This window comes from Cyclopterus lumpus, chromosome 6 (assembly GCF_009769545.1).
Source record: "Cyclopterus lumpus isolate fCycLum1 chromosome 6, fCycLum1.pri, whole genome shotgun sequence".
NCBI lineage: Eukaryota > Metazoa > Chordata > Actinopteri > Perciformes > Cyclopteridae > Cyclopterus > Cyclopterus lumpus.
Genome location: NC_046971.1, coordinates 105,997 through 123,996, shown reverse-complemented (window position 1 = coordinate 123,996; position 18,000 = coordinate 105,997). Strand labels below are relative to the sequence as shown.

At 43.5% G+C, this 18,000-nt stretch overlaps 1 protein-coding gene across 2 annotated transcripts in view; it reads right to left on the bottom strand.

Annotated features, from left to right (window-relative positions):
• Positions 1-1,634: 1,634 nt before the first annotated feature.
• lamb1a (laminin, beta 1a) overlaps positions 1,635-18,000 on the bottom strand; it is a 51,319-nt gene continuing 34,953 nt past the window's right edge. Inside the window, exons 26-34 of one of the 2 annotated variants that reach the window (XM_034535901.1) lie at positions 16,269-16,510; positions 14,721-14,930; positions 14,443-14,587; positions 4,491-4,698; positions 4,225-4,366; positions 3,794-3,970; positions 3,436-3,595; positions 2,225-2,410; positions 1,657-2,186 (exon numbers count right to left, since the gene is read on the bottom strand). In XM_034535901.1, coding sequence (XP_034391792.1) covers positions 2,271-2,410; positions 3,436-3,595; positions 3,794-3,970; positions 4,225-4,366; positions 4,491-4,698; positions 14,443-14,587; positions 14,721-14,930; positions 16,269-16,510 — 1,424 coding nt within the window. In that variant the 3' untranslated portion in view covers positions 1,657-2,186; positions 2,225-2,270. Of the gene's footprint in view, positions 2,411-3,435; positions 3,596-3,793; positions 3,971-4,224; positions 4,367-4,490; positions 4,699-14,442; positions 14,588-14,720; positions 14,931-16,268; positions 16,511-18,000 lie in introns of both variants that reach the window. The other variant, XM_034535900.1, reaches the window with a different exon arrangement.

Below are 18,000 nucleotides of genomic sequence, written 5' to 3'. Positions count from 1 at the left end.
AGATTGCAGCCAATCACCTCTCAGCAAAGCAGATGATACGCTGCAGATGATTTGCCCCACTGTGACACAAGTTCTGCTTTGACTCTTGCCAAATTTGCAGCTTTCTCCTTGGCTTCCTTATATATTTCCTCCACCAGAGCTTTCAAAGCCTAAAGGAAATAAGAGAACACTCTTGGAATGGCAAATATGAGGAAATAGGGAAAATGCTTCATGTACTCATATACACACCTGCCTAGTGGGGAGAACATAGGTAGGGTTGAAAGCTTTAACAAGCTTTCTGAACTCTTTGTCCTCGACAATAGTGAAGGGCTGGGAATCCTCAATCACCATATTACATTTCATTACATATCATTTAGCTGACGCTTTTATCCAAAGCGACATACAATAAGTGCGTTCAAACATGAGTACAAACTTAGAACAAGAATCGAGAAAGTACAATTTCTTCAATAAAGTTAAACTACAAAGAGCTATTAGTAAGAGCTATTTAAGTGCTGCTAAAGTGCTAAACTACAAAGTGCTATCAGTAAGAGCCATTTAAGTGCTGCTAAAGTGCTAAACTACAAAGTGCTATCAGTAAGAGCCATTTAAGTCCGGGAGGCAGACACAGTCACCTCATTCAAGAATAGACTTAAGACTTTCCTGTTTGATAGTGCTTATAGTTAGGGCTGAATCAGGTTTGCCCTTGTAGGCTTATAGGCTGCTGGGGGGAGTTTTAGGATACACTGAGCACCTATCTCCTCTTCTCTCTCTCCTTATGGATGAATTTACATCTCTCCATTGCACCTTATTAACTCTGCTTCCTCCCCGGAGTCTTTGTGACTTCACGTCTCGTAGGGTCCATTGGACCTGGAGGTGTCTGATGCCTGGTGAGCCGGCCTCCCATTGGCCCTGCTGATGCCCCGCCCCCCCTCCTCTCTACCTCCTTCTGTTTCATGGACTTGATGTTTTAGGATACACTGAGCACCTATCTCCTCTTCTCTCTCTCCTTATGGATGAATGTACATCTCTCCATTGCACCTTACTAACTGCTTCCTCCCTGGAGTCTTTGTGACTTCACGTCTCATAGATTTGGACCCCAATTTCATACAACAATGTATGTATGAAACAGAAGGAGGTAGAGAGGAGGGATGGCAGGGGGGGCCCTGCCATCCCTCCTCTCTACCTCCTTCTGTTTCATACATACATTGTCATATTCATGTAATGTGTTTATGTAACTTTGTAACTCTGTTCATTCTGAACACATGACATCTATTGCATCTGTCCATCCGGGGAGAGGGATCCTCCTCTGTTGCTCTCCTGAAGGTTTCTTCCCTTTTTTCCCTGTCAAAGGTTATTTTTGGGGAGTTTTTCCTGATCCGATGTGAGGTCAAAGGTCAGGGATGTCGTATGTGTACAGATTGTAAAGCCCTCTGAGGCAAATTTGTAATTTGTGATATTGGGCTATACACAATAAACTGAATTGAATTGGACATTTAGCCACTGAAATGAAGAATATAACAAAACCTAAAGGTTATGCTACAGCAAGTCAGCACCTGGGACAGAATCAGTCCTCCTTAAGCAACAACCAGCCAGAGTCTCCTTTCAGCAGCTTCATAGACGTATTCACTTGTGGAATTAGGAACCGTGGACTCACTGGGATTTTACCTAGAAGCGTTTATTAAAAATCATTTAGGTTCAAAGTTTTGGCCACAGAGAAATGACAAAAGAAAACACAGGAAATATAAAAGGAGTAAGTAATTCACATGGTTTTAACATTCACTGTGTCATAACTATAAACTTAAATGTTCGACAGTTTGTTACTTTGATTTATTACAGTCACAAAGATATTAAAAACTAAAAAGCACAAATTAAAAAACTTTACTGAAGCTATAGGAAAGGTTCTGTTTTAATATCAAGAATAACATAAACCAAGTGCTGCTTTATATTTTATAGCTACTTAACATTATCTGTGTGTGTAAATGCAGCAGACTGCACATTTTAAAAACTAGCTGAAAGTTAAACATTGAATAGCTTTGTTTTCATTCAAACACGCTCATTTGATTTTTAAATGAACGTCTCTCTCCTTGATTATTAAAAGAGGTCACTACAGATTTGTTGATTCAAAGGTCAACAGGTCGTTCATTTATGACTTCATGATCGAGAAAACAATTTCACCAAAAACAGCAGACAGGTGGAGTAGATGCAACCTTTGACCCTAGAACAGACAGGTGGAGTAGATGGTGACCTTTGACCCTAGAACAGACAGGTGGAGTAGATGGTGACCTTTGACCCTAGAACAGACAGGTGGAGTAGATGGTGACCTTGTGGCTGATCTCCTGAAGCAGCTCCTTCACGGCCACCTCCAGGTCCACCAGCTGCTCCGCCTTCACCTCCAGAGTCCGCTGGTTGTCTTCGTGAGACTTCTCCAGGTCTGTAAAACACAAAAACTAAACCTTTAACACTACAGTTGGCTGATTTTCCAATTTCACCACAATTGTAAGCAAAATAGCTGAAATGGCATTTATTTAAAAAAGAAATATAGATATATATATATATATATATATATATATATATATATATACTGTATATAGCTCCCGAGAGGATGGCTGGCTAGTCAGCTAGCTAGCTAGGTGTTCTTCTAGCAGAGAGGGGTTCTCAGGGTTCTCCTAACAGAGAGCGGCAGAGAGGGGTTCTCCTAGCAGAGAGGGGTTCTCTGTGTTCTCCTAACAAAGAGGGGTTCTCCTAGCAGAGAGGTGTTCTAGCATAGTGGTTCTCCTATCAGAGAGGGGCAGAACGGGGTTCTATTAGTAGAGAGGAGCAGAGCGGGGTTCTCCTCGCAGAGAGGGGTTCACAGGGTTCTCCTAACACAGAGCGGTAGAAAGGGGTTCTCCTAGCAGAGAGGGGCAGAGAGGGGTTCTCTTAGCAGAGAGGTGTTCTCTGTGTTCTCCTAACAGCAAGGGGCAGAAAGGGGTTCTCCTAGCAGAGAGGGGCAGAAAGGGGTTCTAGCATAGAGGGGTTCTCCTACCAGAGAGGGGCAGAAAGGGATTCTCCGAGCAGAGAGGGGCAGAGAGGGGTTCTCAGGGTTCTCCTAACAGAGAGGGGCAGAGATGGGTTCTCCTAGCAGAGAGGGGTTCTCTGTGTTCTCCTAACAGAGAGGGGCTCCCCTAGCAGAGAGGGTGAGGCAGAGAGATTGTTGGACCCAGTTCTGCTGCTGGCCAATGTCACGTTAGCATGAATGTATTGTGGAATTAGCAAGTCAATAAATAAATAAATAAATATAATTTAAAATAAAAGAGGCTCTCCAGAGCCTACAATCACATGACATCATCTCAAATGTATGTGATTATGATTGTGTCATCAACAACAGAGCAAGATGACACATTTGATGAGTAACTTTAGCCCTCTACTGATGAGTCTTTCCTTTGTTTAGCCTGGAGACATGAGGTGTGATGTCACCTTTGAGCAGCTGCAGTTTGTCACTGGCCTTCAGCAGCAGCTCTTTGGCTTCTAGCTGCAGTGACTCCGCCCTCTTCTTAGCATTAGCCACGCCCCCTGCCTTCTGAGCAATCAGCTGCTCCACTTTGGCATACTTCTTCTTCACCTCCGAGTCCAGATCCTACACACACACACACACACACACACAGCTGCTGATCAAGATGCAGATGTGACATGTCTTTCACAGAGCGACCTGTCTGGTGTATATGTATGGAGTCTGGTGTGTATATATATATACATATATATATATACATATATATATATATATATATATATATATATATATATATATATATATATGTTTGACAGGTGAACTCACCTTCTTCACTTCCTCAGCCACCTTTCTGATGCTCGCTGCGTCCTGATTGGTGCGTTCAGTGCTCACAGTGACATTCAGATCTTTGTCTCTCAGCAGCGTCACGTCCTGCTCGAGCCTCTGCAGCCTTTGGGTGGCGTTAGTCAGCTTCAACTCTGCCTGGGCCGTCTCCAACTGCACCTGAATGTAGCACAGACAGGCATTGTGTAACCTTCATGTTTCTAACGTCAGTATACAAATCCGGGATGTCAGTGAAGTAGACATTTAGTACACAATGTGATGGGATGTCAGTGAAGTAGACATTTAGTACACAATGTTACGGGATGTCAGTGAAGTAGACATTTAGTACACAATGTGACGGGATGTCAGTGAAGTAGACATTTAGTACACAATGTGACGGGATGTCAGTGAAGTAACCGTGTGTCAGTACTGACCGTGGACACCAGCTGGTTGGTGGTTTGGATGTCAGCGGCAGCCTGCTGGATGGCACTGTTGGCGGCAGTCTGAGCCCTCTCAGCTTCCTCTAGAGCGCGCTTCACTTTCACTGCAGAGTCCTTCACACCTGCTGCCTCCTCACTGACAAGCACAGGAAGTCACATTCCATCATCCTCCTCCTCCTCATCCTCCTTCTCATCAGGTTGTGTAAAATAATGAATGTATGGAGGTCGTAAATGGTCTCGGCTGAACCGGTAGGACCCACCTGGCTCGGCGGGCCTGGTCCAACAGGTTCTCGGCTCTCTGAATGTCGGCGGCGCTCTGCTGCAGGATGCTCTCCACGTTTCCCAACTCTCCCACCTTCTGCCGGATGTCGTCGGTCAGGTTCTGCAGCTGAGCCGGCGTAGTTGGCATCTGCATGGCCAGAACCTCGTTAGCCACTAACTCGATGCTCTCCAGGTCTGCAGCGTCCTCTGAAAGCACACAGACTGATTGGATCCAGACTCACAACCAGACTTCTGTTTCCTATCTGAGGCTAGGCACTGGGCTTATAGCTGGAGGTCCTCAAATAGAATAATTAAATTCACTGCTGCTCTTATTATGGTCATTATATTGTATATTATTTGCTGTCCTGAAGGTTTCTTCCCTTTTTTCCGTGTGAAAGGTTATTTTTGGGGAGTTTTTCCTGATTCGATGTGAGGTCCTGGGACAGGGATGTCGTATGTGTACAGATTGTAAAGCACTCTGAGGCAAATTTGACATTTGTGTTATTGGGCTATACAAAATAAACTGAATTGAATTGAATAATCCCATACAAGGGCTGGCTAGGCTAACATATTTATATCCCCAGGGGACTATAACCCAATACAAGGGATGGGTAACATAACTATATCACCAGGGACTATAACCCAATACAAGGACTGGGTAACATAACTATATCACCAGGACTATAACCCATACAAAGACTGGGTAACATAACTATATCACCAGGGGACTATAACCCATACAAGGACTGGGTAACATAACTATATCACCAGGGGACTATAACCCATACAAGGACTGGGTAACATAACTATATCACCAGGGGACTATAATCCCATACAAGGACTGGGTAACATAACTATATCACCAGGGGACTATAATCCCATACAAGGACTGGGTAACATAACTATATCACCAGGACTATAATCCATACAAGGACTGGGTAACATAACTATATCACCAGGACTATAATCCATACAAGGACTGGGTAACATAACTATATCACCAGGACTATAACCCATACAAGGACTGGGTAACATAACTATATCACCAGGACTATAACCCATACAAGGACTGGGTAACATAACTATATCACCAGGGGACTATAACCCATACAAGGACTGGGTAACATAACTATATCACCAGGGGACTATAATCCATACAAGGACCGGGTAACATAACTATATCACCAGGGGACTATAATCCATACAAGGACCGGGTAACATAACTATATCACCAGGGGACTATAATCCATATAAGGACTGGGTAACATAACTATATCACCAGGGGACTATAATCCATATAAGGACTGGGTAACATAACTATATCACCAGGGGACTATAATCCATATAAGGACTGGGTAACATAACTATACCACCAGGGACTATAATCCATACAAGGACTGGGTAACATAACTATACCACCACGGACTATAACCCATACAAGGGCTGGATAACATATCCTGTCATTTGTAATTTAAATATGTTGTACGATGAGAGCGTACGTGTAACCAGAGTCAAATTCCATGTATGTGCACACATACATGGCCAATAAAGCTGATTCTGATAACTATATCACCAGGGGACTATAACCCCATAGAAGGGCTGGGTAACATAACTATATCACCAGGGGACTATAACCCGTACAAGGGCTGGGTAACATAACTATATCACCAGGACTATAACCCATACAAGGACTGGGTAACATAACTATATCACCAGGACTATAATCCATACAAGGACTGGGTAACATAACTATATCACCAGGACTATAACCCATACAAGGACTGGGTAACATAACTATATCACCAGGACTATAACCCATACAAGGACTGGGTAACATAACTATATCACCAGAGGACTATAACCCATACAAGGACTGGGTAACATAACTATATCACCAGGACTATAACCCATACAAGGACTGGGTAACATAACTATATCACCAGGACTATAACCCATACAAGGACTGGGTAACATAACTATATCACCAGGGGACTATAATCCATACAAGGACTGGGTAACATAACTATATCACCAGGACTATAATCCATACAAGGACTGGGTAACATAACTATATCACCAGGACTATAACCCATACAAGGACTGGGTAACATAACTATAACACCAGGGGACTATAATCCATACAAGGACTGGGTAACATAACTATATCACCAGGACTATAACCCATACAAGGACTGGGTAACATAACTATATCACCAGGACTATAACCCATACAAGGACTGGGTAACATAACTATATCACCAGGACTATAACCCATACAAGGACTGGGTAACATAACTATATCACCAGAGGACTATAACCCATACAAGGACTGGGTAACATAACTATATCACCAGGACTATAACCCATACAAGGACTGGGTAACATAACTATATCACCAGGACTATAACCCATACAAGGACTGGGTAACATAACTATATCACCAGGGGACTATAATCCATACAAGGACTGGGTAACATAACTATATCACCAGGACTATAATCCATACAAGGACTGGGTAACATAACTATATCACCAGGACTATAACCCATACAAGGACTGGGTAACATAACTATAACACCAGGGGACTATAATCCATACAAGGACTGGGTAACATAACTATATCACCAGGACTATAATCCATACAAGGACTGGGTAACATAACTATATCACCAGGACTATAACCCATACAAGGACTGGATAACATAACTATATCACCAGGACTATAACCCATACAAGGACTGGGTAACATAACTATATCACCAGGACTATAACCCATACAAGGACTGGGTAACATAACTATATCACCAGGGGACTATAACCCATACAAGGACTGGGTAACATAACTATATCACCAGGACTATAACCCATACAAGGACTGGGTAACATAACTATATCACCAGGACTATAACCCATACAAGGACTGGGTAACATAACTATATCACCAGGACTATAATCCATACAAGGACTGGGTAACATAACTATATCACCAGGGGACTATAATCCATAGGACTGGGTAACATAACTATAACACCAGGACTATAACCCATACAAGGACTGGGTAACATAACTATACCACCACGGACTATAACCCATACAAGGGCTGGATAACATATCCTGTCATTTGTAATTTAAATATGTTGTACGATGAGAGCGTACGTGTAACCAGAGTCAAATTCCATGTATGTGCACACATACATGGCCAATAAAGCTGATTCTGATAACTATATCACCAGGGGACTATAACCCCATAGAAGGGCTGGGTAACATAACTATATCACCAGGGGACTATAACCCGTACAAGGGCTGGGTAACATAACTATATCACCAGGACTATAACCCATACAAGGACTGGGTAACATAACTATATCACCAGGACTATAATCCATACAAGGACTGGGTAACATAACTATATCACCAGGACTATAACCCATACAAGGACTGGGTAACATAACTATATCACCAGGGGACTATAACCCGTACAAGGGCTGGCTAAATGCATTGAAGAAATCAACAACTGGATGTGCCAGAACTTTCTTCAATTAAATAAAGATAAAACAGAAGTAATTGTTTTTGGTCCCAAAGATGAACGATTGTAAGTCAGCACTCAGCTTCAAATCGCTGATGTTAAAAACCACAAACCAAGCCTGAAGTCTAGTTGTAGTTCTGGATTCAGACCTTGACCTGAACAGCCATACAACCTCACGCCACACAAACAGTTTCTTCACATTGGCAGTCGGGCTCATGAACAGAGCCCGGGTCCCCCACTGACTGACTGTCATCCCCAGGACAATTTCCTACCGGTCACTCCCCTGCACATCACTTAATTTTTCACTTTAAATACACTTTTAAATGTACACTTACATTTCACTGTTTAAATAATGTTACATGTTAGTCTGTGGACTTTATTTTATATTCTACTGTAAATGTAATATGTTTCAATTGTGTTGATTGTTGTTGATTGTTCAATGTTATTGTCCAATGTTGCAACACCCGCCATGACAAATTCCTTGTATGTGAAAACATACTTGGCAATACAAGGTTCTGATTTTGATATCAAGATATTTACAAAATCAGCCTACCATCACCTGAAGAATATATCAAGGATTAGAGGACTTATGTCTCAACAGGATTTTGAGAAACTTGTCCATGCGTTTATCTTCAGTTGACTTGACTACTGTAACGGTGTGATCACAGGTCTCTGTAAAAAGTCAATCAGAAAGCTGCAGCTCGAGTCATCACTAAGACCAGGAAAGTGGATCACAACACTCCAGTTCTGAGGTCTTTGCTCTGACTTCCTGTCCAACAAAGAACTGGTTTATGAAGCACTGAATAGTTTAGGGTGTGATGTGCTGCTACCTTATGAACCATCCCGACCCCTCAGGTGGTCTGGGACTGGTCTACTTCCTGTTCCAAGAGTCAGAACTAAACATGGCGAAGCAGCGTTCAGGTCTTCTGCTCCACATATCTGGAACAAGGTCCCTTAACCCTTGTATGGTGTTCGGGTCTGTGGGACCCGTTTTCATTTTTCATCGAAACAAAAATAATGATTCATTATTTTTTTAAGCTCAAACTTAATGGCCTTGGCTCATTTTCTGCGAAGAACATATCAGATAACATTTTCATCGACCGCACACCGTAACCCCCCCCTACACATTTATATTACACACAGGGTGTTCGGGTCCACTGGACCCGGGATAATAAAAGTGTGGAAATTGTAGGTCCTGTGTACCTTCAGTCTGTCCTCCTCATGTCTGGGCCTGCTGTAAGTGTGTGTGTGTGTGTGTGTGTGTGTGTGTGTGTGCGTGCGCGCTCGAGAGCCCCCGCCGTTCCCACACAAGTTTGCAACATTGTTGCAAAAGTCAAGCACTTACACCTGCCTGCTCTCACATTCCCACACGTTTTACCCTCTGTGTGTGTGTGTTCACGCGCCCGTGCGTGCGTGTTTGTGGGCCTGCTGTAAATCAGTGTGTGTGCGCACACGCACGCACACGACCGCTGTTCCCACACAAGTTTGCAACATTGATGCAAAATTCAAGCACTTACACCTGCCTGCTCTCACATTGCCCCCTCTGTCTCACGGGAACCAATCCTTATTTTCTAACCCAACTGAAAGTTTGGGGCGGGACACTATAAATATAGCTTTGCCAGTGTGGTTCCTTATCACACTGATCAAGATGGCCAAAAGATTCTCTGTTGAGAGGGCCTTGGAATTGATTTTTGAAGAGAGAGAAGATGGTGATGAAGTAGATGAAGAAGTGTCAGAATATGAAGATCATATTTCTGAAAATTCAGAGTCTGACTTAGAAGAAGAGGATGAGATTGAGCATCAGCCCAAAAGAAGACGAGCCACAGGACCAGCCCATCAGCAGCCAGCCCCAGCCCGTCAGCAGCCAGCCCATCAGCAGCCAGCCCCAGCCCATCAGCAACCAGCCAGTGAAGAAATATGGATGTCAAAGAATGGAGAAATTGAATGGTCTTTTTGCCCAAGAAGTAAGCCACCACGCATGGCTGCCAATGTGATTAGGATGCAACCAGGGCCAACACGAATGGCAGTTTCTCATGTGCATGACATCATGTCTTCTTTTGAGCTTTTCATTCCAGATGTCATCCAGAAAATTATTCTGGATTGCAATAATTTAGAAGGAAGACGTGTTTTTGGCGAGAGGTGGAAGGAGATGGACCAAACCCATTTATATGCCTACTTTGGGCTTCTTATTCTTGCTGGAGTTTTCAGGTCCAAAGGGGAATCCACAGAATCCCGGTGGAATGCGGAAACTGGCAGAGAACTTTTCCGTGCAACAATGTCTCTGCAAAACTTCCAAATAATTTCCCGGACCATCCGGTTTGATAACCGAGAAGACAGACTAGCTCGACGGCAGGGAGACAAGCTAGCTGCTATCAGGACAGTGTGGGACAAGTGGGTGCGACGCCTCCCCCTGTTTTACAACCCTGGGCCTAATGTCACCATTGATGAGCAGCTGATGCCATTTAGGGGCCGCTGCCCCTTCACACAGTACATACCATCGAAACCTGCCAAGTATGGTATAAAGATCTGGGCTGCCTGTGATGCGACTTCCTCTTATGCTTGGAATTTACAAGTATACACTGGTAAAGCTGATGGAGGACGCCCTGAGAAAAATCAAGGGATGAGAGATGTCCTGGACATGGCTCAGGGACTCAGTGGACATAATATCACATGTGACAATTTTTTTACATCGTACAAGCTGGGACAGGAGCTTCTAAAGAGGAAGCTGACCATGGTAGGAACAATGAGAAAAAAACGGTCTGAGCTCCCTCCTCAATTGCTGCCTACAAAGAACAGGCCTGTCAACTCGTCCAAGTTTGTCTACACGGCTGACACGTCCCTGGTATCCTATGTGCCAAAGAAAACCAAGAATGTGGTACTCATGAGTACACTGCACAGGGATGGAAGAATCTGTGGCCTGGAGCATCAGAAACCAGAGATAATCATGGACTACAATGCCACAAAAGGAGGGGTGGACAACATGGACAAGCTGGTGTCTGCCTACAGCTGCAAGAGGAGGACCCTACGCTGGCCACTGGTGATTTTCTTTGACATTCTGGACATCTCGGCGTACAACGCCTTTGTCATCTGGATGGCATTGAACCCAGAGTGGAACAGGGGGAAGCTCCAGAGGAGACGCCTCTTTCTCGAGGAACTTGGAAAGGCACTGGTGAAACCACAAATCCTGAGAAGACAGCATGTTCCGTGAACCTCAGCCTCTGCAGCCACCCAACCTACAGAACCACCATCTGCAGAGCCTGAGGTAAGTGTGTGATGCTGTTGCAGTATATGTTTGACACTCATACCTTGCGAGACAGAGGTTTTAGTAAAATTCATGATCTTTTCATCTTTCTAGGTTGCGGCCGGCAGCAACAAAAAGAAACGCTGCGAAGTGTGTGGACCCAAGACGGACAGAAAGACGCAATATACATGCATCAAGTGCAAGAAGTACATATGTAACACACACACAGTAAAACTCTGCCACTCATGTGTTGAATAGGCTGGTGTTGTATAGGCTGGTATGAAAAGGTAATGTTTTCAACAATGTAATGTGTTCAATGTAAACTGTGTGTTGTGTTATGTAAAATGACCTGATTACTAATGAAATTCAGTGAAATTCAAATAATAATATCAATAGTTATGAACAACCTTGCTACATTTGTAAATGTGTTGAATTTTGTCCACTCACATCTTGATTATAATTGATTTTCTTGATTTTATCAACAAAACCCCAAAAAACGAGTAGCACTTTAATTTGTAAATGTGTGATAACAAAGTTAAAGGGCAAATATTAACCATATTTGCTGTTTATATTGCTTCTAATTGGGTTGAAGAAAACATCTGTTGAGTATTTTAACATAAAATAGTTTGATTGTGTTGAATTAAATACACCCAAAAATACGGCGGGTCCAACAGACCCACAACACCTGCTGAGTAACAAAACAATGAACACCATACAAGGGTTAAAGCTGCAGGTCTGCTGAGACCCTCATAGACCCTCAGAGGCCCTCAGCTCCTTTAAATCCAGATGGAAGACTTTTCAGTTTGCTGTTGCCTTTAAGTTAACCAGATTCAGATTTATAGGCTTATAGGCTGCTGGGGGGCGTTTTAGGATACACTGAGCTCCTATCTAAAAAACCCTCTGAGGTAAATTCGTAATTTGTGATATTGGGCTATATAAAATAAACAGAATTTAATTAATATGGTCTTAATATGGTGATAATACGATGTTATTAGTTAATATTGTCTTATTATTGTCTTAGAATGTGACTATTGTTGTCTGCCACAGATTCTGCATCTCTCTCTCTCTCTGAGCGTGAGCACGGAGGTTGGGAGCTGAGAGCGGTGTGTCGTGAGTTAATGGTGGTTTCCGTCTGTTTTTTCATAGTGAGAGTAGTAGACAGAGAGCAGTGTATGTGGTGGTGTTGTGTGGGGTTAATGTGTGCACAAAGGGGTTTGGTGGGTTCCTGTGTATGTGTTGGCGCAGCCGGCCGGCGCGTGCTAACGGCGCTATGGACCTGAGCTGGCTGACGCGGAAACATGGCGTACGGATCGCGCCCGGCTTTCCGTGCTCAGTGGAGGACTGCAGCCTGGCAGTGGCGGAGGTGGTCGGCCACGTGGTCATTTTCCTGGAGAGTGTGAGCAAGGCCAACACGGTGGTGGAGAGAGGGGTCGTGGTGTTTGATACGCATGTCCCCGCTTCTCCTCACACCCGCAGTTATGGTGACGGTGGCGAACGCCCCGCCGTTCGTTAAGGACGAGGTTTTAGTGAGAGAGCTGTCAAAACATGGGAGGGTTACATCCCAGGTGAGGAAGCTGTCTTCTGGGTGCAGGTCTCCATTATTAAAGCATGTGGTGTCGCACAGGAGACAATGCTTCGTGGTTCTCAGCAACAGGAATGAGGAAATGAACATCTCATTCACAGTGAGAGCTGATGATTTTCTTTTTGTCGGTTTTGCAACGTCTAATAATATGAAATGTTTTAATTGTGGGAGGGAGGTACATCTGAGCAAAGCCTGTCCTCAGAAGAAAGCTGATGGGTAGGATGGCGCCAAGAAGAACGAGGACGGAGGGGACAAGGAGGGGGGTCAGGAGCAACAACAGAAGGAGGTGGGTGGGGTGCAGCAGGTGAGCACAGAGGGGGGAAGTGGGGTGCAGCAGGCCGAAGTAGAAGGGGCAGAGGTGGGCCAGCAGGGGGAGGAAGAAGGGCCAGAGGTGGGCCAGCAGGTGGTGGAAGAAGAAGGGGCAGAGGTGGCCAAGGAAATGGAGGAGGAGAGGGCAGGTTTTGTACGGCAGGTGGAAGAAGAGGGGGCAGGGGCAGCCCAGGGGAGCACACATATTCAGGAGGACAGCCAGGGGTGTACCGGAGGGCAGGTGGAGGTGGTCAGGAGACAGGAATTAGGAGGAGGGGAGGAAAAGTGTGGGCAGGACAAGGAGGTACTGTTAAAAGACAGTGAGGTTGGCATGGAGGAGGGTGAGGAGAAGCTTCACCGTCTGAAGAGGACAATCAGGGAGGACGAGGAAGGCTCACAAGCAAAGAAGGGGGCTTCGGGCAAAGGGAACGCACAGGCTGAGTCCAGTATGGAGGAGGACTCTGAGTCAGAGAGTGGATCCTCTGATAACAGTGACTCTCCAAGAGAGTATAGTTTGGGCAGACTGAAGTGGTTTCTCTATGACACTAAGAACAAGAAGTGTAACGATAGAGAACCACTTCTCTAATATGCAGAAACTCTTGAAATCTATGCGGCTCCACATGTACAACAAAACCAAGAAAGGTTTTACACCTCAGGAGATCTACAGACTGGACTGGGAGATCTACAGATCGGGGCGAAAATTAATAAAGAGCTGAAGGAGGAGGCTGCACGTCAAGCACAGGGGGCCGGAGATCCAGAGGAGCAACCGTGAGGAGCGACCTTGAGGAGACTGATGCAGGTAGCCGGTCCTGGACTGGGAGGCGTGTCACGGTGGCTTCCCTGCTCGGAGGACAAGGACGAGGAGGAGGACGAGGAGGAGGACGAGATGGAGATGCTGCAGGAGGGTGACGGGAGAGGAAACTCCCGACTCCACAGAGACTTTACCGGAGCTGTACAACTGAGTGGGGTCTCAGGACCACCGCTCAGGGACATGAATGGTGTGACGGTGCACAGAAACGCCAGCGAGCCAACAGTGAAGGCAGAAGCCTTTAGTTGTTGTTGTTTGTTTTTTATTTGTTATTGTTATTGTATATTTTTGTATGATGTGTATACAGGCGGTTTTATACACTGAGTGATGATTTCTTTGGGTCTTTGGTTTGATGGTTGTCAGACGGATTCAGAGATTCTCTCTGTTAAAAAAAATGTTGTGCTGAATTGTGAAGAACCAACTTGATCTACAACAGCAGAAAGTCACATGACTGAACAGCAACAGCAAGAAGTCACATGACGTACGTGTGAGGAAGTCCCGGATCTGCCTGATGAGGCCTCTCAGCTCCTCGTTGCTCTGCTGGACTTTCTGTTTGGTCCTGTTAGTCTTCATCAGGACGTCCTGAGCACTCAGCTTTGCCTCGTCCGCTTTCTCCTTGGCCTCCGACACCTGCAGACAACACACAGGTGAGAAAATCCCCACAGTCTACTTGAACCAGAACCAGCTCAGACCAGAACCTGTCAGAACTAGCACAGATCAGAACCGGTCAGAACCAGCACAGACCAGGACCCGTCAGACTCACCATCTTGGAGAGTTTCTCCACTTCCTCCATGGCACTGATGATCTCCTGCTCAGAGTCTCGGGTCTTCCTCCAGATACTGCTGGCCGCCGTCTTCACGCCGTCACACCCATCACCTCCACACCAGGTCCAATCCTCAGAGTCCACACATCCCAGACCTCCACAGGGAGAGGACCAGCATGAGTGCTGACCTGATGATGGACTGCCGCAAGTCTTTGAGAACCAGGACGGACCAAAAAATAAGTGTTTAAAAGTTAAGATTTAAACTTAAAATGTTAATACTCCTAACATAAGTATAATATATTGTATGTTTAGAAAACCAACAAATAAAAATAATGAATGGAGACACTCAGATTTCATCTCTAATGAAGATTGATTTGATAAAATGAAGTTCCGAACAAACTTCACAAAGGAATACAAAGTTAACCTAAAGTAAGTCTGAATACAGTATAGATACAGTGATTACAGTATAGATACAGTGATTAAAGTATAAATACAGTGATTAAAGTATACATACAGTGATTAAAGTGATTAAAGTATAGATACAGTGATTAAAGTATACATGCAGTGATTAAAGTATAGACAGTGATTAAAGTATACATACAGTGATTAAAGTATACATACAGTGATTAAAGTATACATAGTGACTAAAGTGATTTAAGTATAAATACAGTGATTAAAGTATAGATACAGCAATAAAAAGTATAGATACATTGATTAAACTATAGATACAGTGATTAATTCAATTCAGTTTATTTTGTATAGCCCAATATCACAAATTTGCCTCAGAGGGCTTTACAATCTGTACACATACGACATCCCTGACCTTTGACCTCACATCGGATGAGGAAAAACTCCCCAAAAATAAACTTTCACAGGGAAAAAAGGGAAGAAACCTTCAGGAGAGCAACAGAGGAGGATCCCTCTCCCCGGATGGACAGATGAATAGATGTCATGTGACCAGATGAACAGAGTTACAGAGTTACATAAACACATTACATGAATATGACAATGTGTGATGATTAAAGTGATTAAAGTATAGATACAGTGATTAAAGTGATTAAAGTATAAATACAGTGATTAAAGTATACATACAGTGATTAAAGTGATTAAAGTATAAATACAGTGATTAAAGTATAGATACAGTGATTAAAGTGATTAAAATATAAATACAGTAATTAAAGTATACAAACAGTGATTAAAGTATACATACAGTAATAAAAAGTATAGATACAGTGATTAAAGTATAAATACACTGATTAAAGTATAGATACACTGATTAAAGTATAAATACAGTTATTAAAGTATAAATACAGTGATTAAAGTATAAATACAGTGATTAAAGTATACATACAGTGGTTAAAGTGATTAAAGTATAAATACAGTGATTAAAGTATAGATACAGTAATACAAAATATAGATACACTGATTAAAGTACAGATACAGTGATTAAAGTATACATACAGTGATTAAAGTATAAATACAGTGATGAAAGTATAGATACAGTGGTTAAAGTGATTAAAATATAGATACAGTGATTAAAGTGCTCACCTTGTGGCTGATCTCCGAGAGGTCCAGAGTCTGCAGCTCTCCGGCCAGGTCGTCCAGTCTCTGAGCATGCTCAGTGTGTCTCCTCAGGAATTCCTCTCTGGTTTGGTTCAGTTTGTCCACTGTGAGTTGCCGTAGAGCGCTGGAGGTTTCCACCGCGCTGCCGGGATCAATGGTGGAGGCGTTCGCTCGGACTTCAGCTGCCAGAGACTTCTCTAAGTACTTTGAGACGCTGTCTGTGGCCCCTGGGGACATACAGGAAGTGCACATCAGATGATTGCTCCACAGTTTAGTGAAGATATATATATAAATACACACATACACACATATATACAAGACTGGAACATTTAGAATTAAAGGAACCGCAATAAGTTGGTTTAAATTCTGTTCATCAGTTGGTTCTCAGATTGTAAACGATGAAACCTATATAAACAACAATGTTAGTCACGGAGTTCCACAAGGTTCTGTGCTAGGACCAATTTTATTCACCTTATATATGCTTCCTTTGGGCAATATTATCAGGAAACTTTCATTGTAATGCAGATGATACTCAATTACTATTATTATACCTATCAATAAATCTATTATTATATATATATATATATATATATATATAACATTGTATTTATTATTAAATCTATTATTACATCTTTCATTATATCTATTATTATAACTATTATTATATCTATTATTGTATCTATTATTACATATATTATTAAATCGATTATATATTATATCTATTATTACATCTATCATTATATCTATTAAGATATCTATCAAAATATCTATCATTATAATCTATTAATATAATAATAATAATTATTATTATAATTCTAATAATAATTAAGAAGGTTGGCGTACAGATGAAAAAAAAGTTTTTCAGCCAACAAACCCTCACAGACGACCTGAACGTCTTCTACTGCAGGTTTGATAAGCCCACTTCCAATGCCTCCACCTGTCAGTGGATCAGTAACTTCCTAACAGACAGGAGCAGGTGAGGCTGGGAAAAACCACATCCAGCACCCGGACCATCAGCACTGGCGCCCCCCAGGGATGTGTGCTCTCCCCACTGATCTTCTCCCTCTACACCAACGACTGCACCTCAGAGGACTGTCTGTTAAACTCCTGAAGGTCTAAGACACGTCTGTTAAACTCCTGAAGTTCGCAGACGACACAACGGTCATCGGCCTCATCAGGAACGGTGATGAGTCTGCGTACAGACGGGAGGTTGAACAGCTGGTTCTCTGGTGTGGTTAGAACAACCTGGAGCTGAACAAGCCCAAAACTGTGGAGATGACAGTGGACTTTAGGAGGAGCCCCCCAACACTGAGGAAGTACAATATGCCTCAGGAGCTGCTGATCCTGTTCTACTCCACCATCGGCCACTAAACAGGACCGAGACAGACCACAACGGATAGTCAGGTCTGCAGAGAGAGAACTGTGAAGGGTCTGTAGTGATCTTTCCAGCCCGCTTCCTGACTTGGTTCAAGCCTGATAGAGGGCAGGCTGGAACCAAGTCAGGAAGCGGGCTGGAAAGATCACTACAGACCCTTCACACCCTGGACACAAGCTGTTCCAACTCCTCCCCTCTGGGGGCGCTACAGAGCACTGTACGCCAAAACCCCGACATAGGAACAACTCCTCCCCTCTGGGGGCGCTACAGAGCACTGTACTCCAAAACCAGCAGACACAGGAACGGCTTCTTTCCATTGGGAGGCGCTACAGAGCACTGTAC